This window comes from Astatotilapia calliptera, chromosome 7, assembly GCF_900246225.1.
Source record: "Astatotilapia calliptera chromosome 7, fAstCal1.2, whole genome shotgun sequence".
In the NCBI taxonomy this organism is placed as follows: domain Eukaryota; kingdom Metazoa; phylum Chordata; class Actinopteri; order Cichliformes; family Cichlidae; genus Astatotilapia; species Astatotilapia calliptera.
In genome coordinates this window covers 38,016,742-38,025,888 of record NC_039308.1, presented here as the reverse complement: position 1 = coordinate 38,025,888, position 9,147 = coordinate 38,016,742, and the positions used below count along the sequence as shown (strand labels likewise).

General features: G+C 44.7%; 2 protein-coding genes across 4 annotated transcripts in view; both read left to right on the top strand.

The window, feature by feature from the left end:
• Positions 1-49: 49 nt before the first annotated feature.
• On the top strand, positions 50-5,287 carry cfap53 (cilia and flagella associated protein 53). 2 transcript variants are annotated; one of them, XM_026174659.1, is made up of 8 exons: positions 50-263; positions 1,070-1,299; positions 1,841-2,014; positions 2,389-2,692; positions 2,928-3,146; positions 4,372-4,588; positions 4,748-4,850; positions 4,928-5,287. In XM_026174659.1, the coding sequence occupies exons 1-8, from the start codon at positions 195-197 to the stop codon at positions 5,175-5,177; spliced, it is 1,566 nt and encodes a 521-aa protein (XP_026030444.1). In that variant the 5' UTR covers positions 50-194; the 3' UTR covers positions 5,178-5,287. The 2 variants fall into 2 exon arrangements, with proteins under 2 accessions (XP_026030444.1, XP_026030446.1); XM_026174661.1 differs by lacking the exon at positions 50-263 and adding an exon at positions 276-327.
• A 2,360-nt stretch (positions 5,288-7,647) lies between these two features.
• The window catches only part of myo5b (myosin VB), a 49,103-nt gene continuing 47,603 nt past the window's right edge, over positions 7,648-9,147 (top strand). The window contains exon 1 of one of the 2 annotated variants that reach the window (XM_026174640.1): positions 7,648-7,765. In XM_026174640.1, the coding sequence (XP_026030425.1) occupies positions 7,736-7,765 (30 nt within the window). In that variant the 5' untranslated portion in view covers positions 7,648-7,735. The remainder of the gene's footprint in view (positions 7,766-9,147) is intronic. The other variant, XM_026174641.1, reaches the window with a different exon arrangement.

Genomic DNA, 9,147 nt, shown 5'->3' with positions numbered 1-9,147 from the left:
GGTGACGCATGCGCATACAGTGAGCTGTGACCTACGTCTTGTCTGTTTGTTGCTTCCATGGTAACGGAAAGCGAAGGTCTCCTCTGTGTTTTAACTTTTTACTAAGACTTACGGAGCTCCGAGAGCTGAAACGAAGAGTCGTGAACCGGAGAGCAGAGGCAGACCCCCGGACACCAAGAGCCCAATCCCGCGGGATGCTGCTCAGTCAGAGGAGAACGAGGTGCAGGGAGATCACCGGACCCACGCCCCACTCTGTGGCTGTGGTAAGAGGGACACCAACAAAGAAGCAGCACCACGCCTTTAGTAAAAATGGTCCATAATAGTAAGGTAAATAGGTAAATTTACTGCAGGGTAAAAGTACAACAGAATGCAGCGGTGTAAAGGCAACATTTAAAGTAATAGCACTTATACTGCTGTTAAGTAAAAGTACAATTTCTGCAGTGTGAAGGTATAAGCGCTGTGAGTGATCTCTTAGAGAAGAAAGTGCTACATAATCACCAGTCCATTTACCATTTACTATGCAAAGTGTCCTATTTCAGAGTAAATCTATAAAGTATTATAGTTGCCGTTGCTTCAGTATTAACCTGCAACGTAACTAAACAGGAGTAGTGGCGTAAGATATGTTTGTGAGTTACAGTGAATAGAATAGATTAGATTAAAAAAGAATAGAATAGAATAGCTCTTTATTGTCACTGTTACAAGAACAATGAAAGGCAGTTTGGCATCTCTCCGTGTGAAGTACACAATAGCGTAAGTAAGTGGGAGTGAGTGTCCAGGTTGCGAGGGGTCTTTGAGGATGATGCTGGCTTTCTTCTGAAGTCTGCCAGGATAAATGTCTCTGAGGGGGGTTAGTGAAGTGCCAATTGCCAGCTCTGCTGCCCTCACCACCCGCTGCAGTTTCCTCTTGTCCTCCAAAGTGCAGCACTTGAACCAGAGTGTGCAGCAGTAGGACAGAAGGCTCTCCATGGTGGAGTAGAAAATATGAATACTACTCCTCACAGTACTGCAGTGTTACTGATGTCAGTTTCTGTCTGTGTGGTTGTTGTTCTGGATCTGTGTGGTGTCTCAGAGAGCCCGGCCTCCTGCTCTGAGGCCTGCAGAGCAGCTGATGCTGCAGAGGCAGAGGCAGGACGCGGCCCGAGACAAAGTGCTGGAGTTCTCCAAGTACCAACAGAGCTGCAACATCAAGACGTCATGGCTGAAAGACACGGAGCAGCGATTCCTGAAAGGAGCCGTGGAGAGGGGAGTCCAAGCCGCCGTGAGCCAGCACGAGACTGACGTCGAGCAGAGGAGACGCAGGTTTGATGACAAAGTCCACCCACAGCACCTTTAGTACTCAGATTACTTTATACTCTGATTACACAACACACATGTAACCTTAGTACCTGCTAATCAAGTGACTTTTTACCGGTTTTCATCATCCAGTATCCCACCTAAAATCAGAGATTATTAAAGCTCAGAATAATAATGCATCATAGTTTTAATCCTCGGCTGTAGTGAGAGTAGAGAGCATGTGGAGGAGAGCCTGGAGATGAGAGAAGAACTGGAGATAAGAGGAATAAGCACACAGGTGGAAAGATAAACATGCAAGCAGCAGATGAAGGTGGATGAGTTTAAATATCTGGGGTCAACCATCCAATGTACAAGGGTGCACAAGATGTGAAGAAGAAAGTGCAAGCAGAGTGGAGGAGAGGAAAACCTCAGAGGAGGTTCATGGATGTAGTGAAGGAGGACATGCAGAGGGTTGGTGTGACAGAGGAGGGTGCCGAGTGGATGGTGGGATACAGTATTTACAGTCTGTGCTTGCTGTGACATCTTTCTCACCCAATCGTGTCCTAAGGCTGGCAGAGCTGCTGGAGGTGGAGGAGCAGCAGTTCCTGCAGGAGATGGAGGAGAAAAAGGAGACAACATTAGAGAAAGAGGCAAAGATGAGAGAGAAAGCCAAAGCGCTGAGACACAAGAGAGAGAGCGAGCGACAGCAGCTGGTGTCTGAGAAACTGGAGCAGCAGTTTAGGTACCCTGCACCCTCCACCTAAACATCCACCGCAGCATGTCTTATAGAGATGGTGATTCACTTTAATTAAATAGCAGAAAACAGTTACAAATATTCATCTCAATTACAAACATTCCCAAGATAAATCATTAATATTAGAGCCAGTGAACTCCCCTGAAGGAATTCATTTCAAACTACTGATTCACACTGGAACAAGTTAAACGGGAGCACAACTCGAGGCAGGAAGCTAGTTTGGCCTACCTGAACTGAAGCTGCTTAAAAACAAGTTCAGAAAGTTAGACTTTAAAATGCTGATGCAGTCCTGTAACCAACATCAGAAAATCCTTTTAATTTTTAATGAATAGTCTCAGCTGTGTGGTTACTGCTGTGCTCAGGGAGCAGTGCGAGGAGCTGCGCAGCATCTGCAGCAGGCTCACGGAGCAGCAGGTGTCCCAGGAGCGAACCGCTCAGGTGAGGAGCCGGCAGGCGCAACAGCGGCGGCAGCAGGAGGAGGACCTGCTCTTCTCTGAACTGTGGGCGGGTGACGGGCGAGCCAAAGAGGAGCTGGAGGGCGCTCGAGCCCAGAGCCGGCGACACAGGAACGAGGAGCAGCGCAGCATCCTGTGCAGGCAGATGGAGGCGGCCGAGCAGCAGAGGCAGCGGGAGAGGGAGCTGAAAGAAGAGGAGGCCCGGCTTCTGGTCTGTTCCTCAGTCATTACAGTCGCACTCATCTCAAATCACCACAAGGGGGAGACACAGCTCACAAACACACACAAACACTGCAGATCATTCTGATGCTTGAAAGATGATTTAAAGGGTCATTCTGAGCATGCCCAGGAGCCTCCTGTTCATACACATTCACCTGTGACACATTCACCTTTTGCACATTTGGCAGACGTGGTAACTGAATGTATGATAACTGTGTGGCGTGCAGGCGCAGCAGCGGCAGACGAGCCTCCTGCAGGAGCAGCGGGAGCAGCAGCAGAAGCTCCAAGCACAGCAGGGCCAGCGGCGGCTGCTGGACCATGGTTTAAGGCTGAAGATGAAGCGCCTGGCCCGGGAGCAGCGCGAGGAGCTGGAGCTGGACATGAGCATCCTGCAGGCACTGCTCAAGCAGGAAATAGATGAGAAACAAGGAGCTGCTCAGAGGAAGGTAAGAGAACCTGAACGTCAAGGCCGGATTGAGCCAGGAAATGTAAAATCAATTCTATAAATGATTGTTCTCTTGTTTGTAACACTGGGGTTTAACACAAGATGAGATCTGTGTCCTCTCGAGGATGCTCACAGACTTAGATTGGTGGCTGTTGGACTTCAGTCAGGGTGCTTTTTATCACTGAGTTTGTGAACCACTTCTTTTTTTTTGTGCCGATTATGTAGTTCTGCTGATCTGATTAAGGGATGGCCTCAAACTAGCACTATGGCACGAAATAGCATTAACATGTCTGAGGTCATGTGTTCAGCTGTAAAAGGTCAGAGAGCACTCTGCTATAAGTGTCTCTGCTCCTGTTCTTCAGTGAGAGAAGGACGGCGCAGCAGACTGCAGGTGGATGCTATGATAGACTGCTTTGGTAATAAAAGAGAACTGAGTGTAAAAGTAAAGCTGACCACGAGCTCTGGGTAGAGACCAGAAGAATGAAGCTGAGAGCTGTTCACCTGCATCAAAAGGATCAGGCTGAGGTGGAATGAGGAGGCTCAGACACGACCGGGTTTAAGTGTTCGATCTCCTGCTGGGAGGAGGCCTCAGTGCAGACACAGGACACACTGCAGAGGTCTGGGGGGTCTGACTACTGCTCCTGAGACCTGAACTTCAGGAACAGCACTCAGAAGATGAATGAACATTATTTGATTGGTGGATGAGTTTTCTGTGCTGTTCCTTCTATGGTTCAGTGACAGATTGATTCTTAGCACTGATCCTCTCAGACAAATTCAAATGACTTCAGTGGAGGAATGAAAATATTCAGGCAGTGTTAGCCACAGTGAGTGCACTTCCTCATTCAGGCCAGCAGGGGGCCTCAGAGCACTGCAGTCAGCTGTAGCTGACACAAGAGTGAACATTGATGAAGCAGGTCAGACATTTACTAAGGACCTGAAGCTGCCTACAAGCTGAAGTTAATCAGTATGGTCTAACACAGAGTAAAGATTAAATTAATGTTTCAAAATTGGAAAAAATGTAAATAAAACGTATTTCTTGTGAGGTGATGAGAATCAAGAAATTCAGATAAAAGATGGAGAACAGTATTTGCAGTTTTCAGCAGCGAAGAGAAAGGTTTTCACTTGTGAATGAACACGAGAACGCACTCATCTGATTTACCACGTGCATGCTTGTGTGTGTGTGTGTGTGTGTGTGTGTGTGTGTGTGTGTGTGTGTGTGCATTCAGGCGGAGCTGCGTGAGGAGCAGCGCAGGTACCGAGAGTATCTGTTCGAGGAGCTGCAGAGACAGAGGAAAGAGGAGGAGGAGATGGAGCAGCTGATAGAGGAGCAGCTGAAGGAGGTCTGGGCTAAACGAGAGGAGAAGAGCCGGCTGGAGAGGGAGGCCAGGAAGAGGCTGATAGAGGAGGTGATGGAGGCGCAGCACCTGCAGATCCAGAACAAATGTGAGGCAGTTTTTATACTTCGGTTTGAATTCTTTAATCGTTTCAGTGTTTAAATGCTCACTTAATGTGTGTGTGTGTGTGTGTGTGTGTGTGTGTGTGTGTGTGTGTGTGTGTGTGTGTGTGTGTGTGTGTGTGCGTCTGTGTGTCTGTGCACTCCAGTGTATGCTAATCTGCAGAAACAAGCCCAGGTGAAAAAGGAGTGTGAGGAGCTGGAGCGAGTTATCGAGGAGGAGAATCAGAAGGAGGAGGAGGAGAAGAGACGGTAGGTCAGCAAACGGCCGAGTGCTGTTCGTGTGTCTGATATCCGTGTGTCTGACTTACTGTCTGTCCGTCCCACAGGCAGAAGCAGGCAGCTGGAGCATACCAAGCCGACCTCCGTGCTCAGATGCAGCAGCAGCAGCAGCTCCACTCAGAGCTGAAGGCTCAGGAGCAGCGGGAGCACCAGCAGGGCCTGTTGCTGGAGCAGCTCCTCAGCACCAAGAAAGAGCACATACTGTCCAGATTTATGTCCCACAGTGCTGGCACCCACCCTTTTAGGAGAGTGGAGGTCTCCAGGTCTGCACCCCAGACCCGGCTTACAGACTACTGAACCTCCACAGTTTAATTGGGGGACGGGGTGTGTATCAGGTTTCCTCCACGTGTATTTTGTTTGGATGTTTCTCTTTTATTTAACACACAAAATTCATTAAAAAGAGTGATTTCAAGAGAAGTTTTAGTCTGGTTATGTTTCTGTGAAGCTGTTAAGACTATTTAAATTTAAAGAAATTGAATCACAGCTGAAAAAAGTTTGGAATACAGAAAAATAACACTTAATACCTAAGCTCATGTTGGTATTAATAACAGCGGTTCTCTGAAGCAGTTTTATTTATATCATGATAATAAACACCTGAAGTAGGTGACAGAGTTGTGCTGCTTTGGTTTGCCCTTTAAATGCTTCACTGTGAAGTGACTGATGGGGTGGGTGATGTCAGAGGAGCCTGTTTGTGATTCACACTCTCTGTTGGGTAATATTTACTGAAGGAGAGGGAAGAGAGCCACATTACAAAACATCTCAGTCTTTTATTGTGAAAGAATCGTCATGTGGTAAAAAGAAAATAAGCAACAGCAGCAGTTTGATGTAACTGGGTGACTCACTGTAAACCATCTCTAATAATTATAAATGACTCTTCTTTATGAACATCACTGCAAGCTGCTGACAGAAGACTCTCCGGATGAAGCTCCAGCTCAGCAAGCATCACGTCTTCAATGTATTTAATGAACAGGTAACACTTAACATGAAGGTGCACATACTCACCTTTCTTTTTCTGTTTATTAGCAGCATATTGGTTCTTCGTTATAAAGCGCTTATTTTATTCGAACCTCATCCTACATGACTATATTCAGGTAGGATGGGAGGTTTAAGCAGAATAAATGGATAAAACTATTTGACTGTTTTTTGAAGATCGCTCCAAATGGCTTTTGCATTACCTTTGGTAGACATGTGACCTCCTCTTCTGGTGGAGTTTGTACCCGGCCTCTTTTTCATATATTTGTCATTAATAATCTGCTGTGTTGTTTGGATTACACACTATGAAAATGTCTCGATCCTAAGATCCTAAGCCTGACTCCATTAAGTCAGTCCAAGAATCGTTCACACTAGTTTTCCTTTAACGTTCCCTTTATGCGGGGCCCAAAACCACCTCTTTGCCCGGGGCCATGCTTAGCGTTTAATCCGGCCCTACTGTAATGCTGTCACTTTGCATATGCTTACATCATTGTTACAAATCACTAATTGGAGAAGTTAATGAGTATTTAATGTACACTAGAGTCTGTTACTAACAACATACTGTTGCTGTTTGTGTTAATAAAGTTTTTCAATCATCATCTTAAGGAAATGTCACACTAACACACTCTGACACATGCTGAGGTTTTCATGGGTAAACTTGTGCAAGCACAAATAAACTCTGCATCATTTAATCATTACATCATAGCTGGAGGTGGGATGGAGAGAATAACATGAACACCTCAGCAAGACCACAGTGGTTTTTTTGGGTTTTTTTTTTAAGAATGCTGAGAAATAGCAAAACAATCACCTGAAGTTCAAAATGACTTAAAAAAAACGGTCTCTGCATGCCTGAACTCACCTGAATAACATATTTAACTCAATATTTTCATTTATTTCAGTTCATCTTTGTTTCACCTGATCATGTTTGTAAACCAAACATAAACTGTATATCAAAGATGGACACAGCATATAGGTCAGTAAAGTGAAGCATTGCATTACTCCTACTATGCAGGAAAAAGAAGTAAAAAAGGAGTCTGACTGAATAGAACTCTGTGACAAAATGAGTCTACTGCTCACCTGATCTCTGACCTCAGTGAATTTTTCTTCAAACTCCACCCTTTCCTCTAAATATGGTTGCTTCTGGTCCCACAGAAAGTAACATGGCAGCTGCCAAATGGCTAAGAAGTAAGCTTGAAACACTTGTTGCTGTTCCTCAGCACACCTCTGAAAACTGGTGAAAGAAATCAGCTCATCCAAAGCTCTGAATCATGCACAGCTACGCTTGTAGAGTCAAAGAGTAAAAAATGCTTACATGTTTATACTGTCCATTTTCTTGTGTAACTAACTGTGTCTCTATTGCACAGACTGACCACAGGACTGAACAGTGATTTGTGCAGCACCAGTAAAGATTATTTTGAACTGTTAATAGTGCACAGCTCCTCTGTTCCCAGAATGAAACAAGGCTGGAAAACAGTGACATGAATGCTAGTGCCACATTATATTTCACTGATGTCAGAGGAGCACAGGTTCAGGAACATTAATGAAAGTCACAGGACTGTCAGCCTGTGGTGAGATTTCTTCTTCCGTGTGCAGCCTGTTGAAGTTCTCTGTTGTTCTTTTTCACGCTTGTGTTTCACAGCCTTCACGGCTGTGGCAGCGTGATAAAGCCTGTTGTGGGTGGACCGGCGTCTTGTCAGACTCATGTGCAGGTAAACACCTCATACCAGCAGAAGGAGTGGTTTGGGAGTGGACTCATTAGCTGAGTAAGAATAATAGCTGTGCTCAGACAGGTCTGAGACGAGCTGCTGCTTCCCACAATCACTGTCACAGGATCTAATGCAGCTTATTTCAGCACATGAGGATCTATTTATCAGCCGGAGAGGATGAGCGGAGATTATTACCCCTACTCCAAGGTAAAGGACCTGTTATTGCCTCTGTACTCACTGTAAGAGCTCATATCTGTGGTTAATGTTCACACAAAATATTCTCTATAACGTTCACTATCAGCCTGTCGGCATTACACAACATCTCTGATAACAGACACACTTTACTGATGTGTTATCAGAAGGAAAGGTCTGACTTACATAAGAACATTTTATGTAAAACCAGCTTTATACTCTCACATTTTATGTCTGTGAGGAGATATTACAGGAAATATAAATGTTATGGGTGGTGGTGCATGAAGGTCAAATATCCTTCTCTGGCTCGATAGACTTTTTAGTTTGACCTTGTTTGTGAGAGATTTATCAACATGTCTGAAGAGAAAAGGATAAATTAGTTAGTTGAAGGATTCTTAGAGGCCTGAATGAGACACAAAGAAAGCAGCCAAAAATCCTAATTTCCCATACTGCAGCTGGATAGTCTTACTGCACTGAAGCAAAACATTCACAGTGACAAAGACCCAAAATGTTGAAGCAGTTTAGAGCGTAGTGCTCTTTCAGTGATGACGTATTACTATAATCTAAGCAAAAGTACTATATTTTTAATAATGTGACTGGAGCTCATTTACTTTCTATGCTACTGTGTAGCTTCATCTGTAATAACAGGACATAATTTCTCTCCAGATTCAGATTTTTAGATTTATGTCTACAAAGTCTCACGCACAGACTGGTTTTAGGCACCCTTTGGTTTTGAATCCTGCTGTGTTAGCTTTTTGTTTCTGGAGTGACCACATTTAGATGAGGTGGTGGAGTGCAAACAGACCAGCTAATGCTAGTTAGCATGTTAGCACTAAGTTACATTCCTTGAATTTTGGCGATCTGTGACAATAATTAACCTCACAGCAGCCATGATATTGGTCAGATAATTGCCTCCAACAGCACAAACACAGAGGTCCTGTTATCTAGCAGACAGCTAGCTGCTACAGCCACCCCCACCACCACCACCATATTAAAGCAAACTGTAATAATTAGATCAAACCCAACAGTCTTCACAAAGTCAGCAAGGATGAAATAGGTTGTAGTAACAAAACAGTTTCCTGTATCAGCCTGTAAACATGTTATTTCTGCAGTAAAGCCAACCATTTTAACATGGGAGACTATGGGGACTGACTCAATGCTGGAGTCTCAAGTGGCCATTAGGGGAACTGCAGCTGTGCAGGCTGATGCTTCTTCTTGCCACAGTCTAGGAAATTCCTCCTGGCAGTTATTTAAAAGACTGAATTAACAGTAATAACAGAAATTCCACATCAGTGATCACCAAGACATAAAAACTACACAGTCTTTAGTCTACAAGCTTCAGAGGTTTGAAGGCTTTATCCCAAAATAAGGTTTAATGGTGTTTTGTTTGTGTTTGT

What these genes read in the sequence shown, in the direction of transcription:
- cfap53 (XM_026174659.1), top strand. Translation starts at nt 195, where the DNA reads ATGCTGCTCAGTCAGAGGAGAACGAGGTGCAGGGAGATCACCGGACCC. An exon ending in GTCGAGCAGAGGAGACGCAG is followed by an intron (nt 1,300 to 1,840) that starts GTTTGATGACAA and finishes TCGTGTCCTAAG; the next exon opens with GCTGGCAGAGCTGCTGGAGG. An exon ending in GAGGAGGAGGAGAAGAGACG is followed by an intron (nt 4,851 to 4,927) that starts GTAGGTCAGCAA and finishes TCCGTCCCACAG; the next exon opens with GCAGAAGCAGGCAGCTGGAG.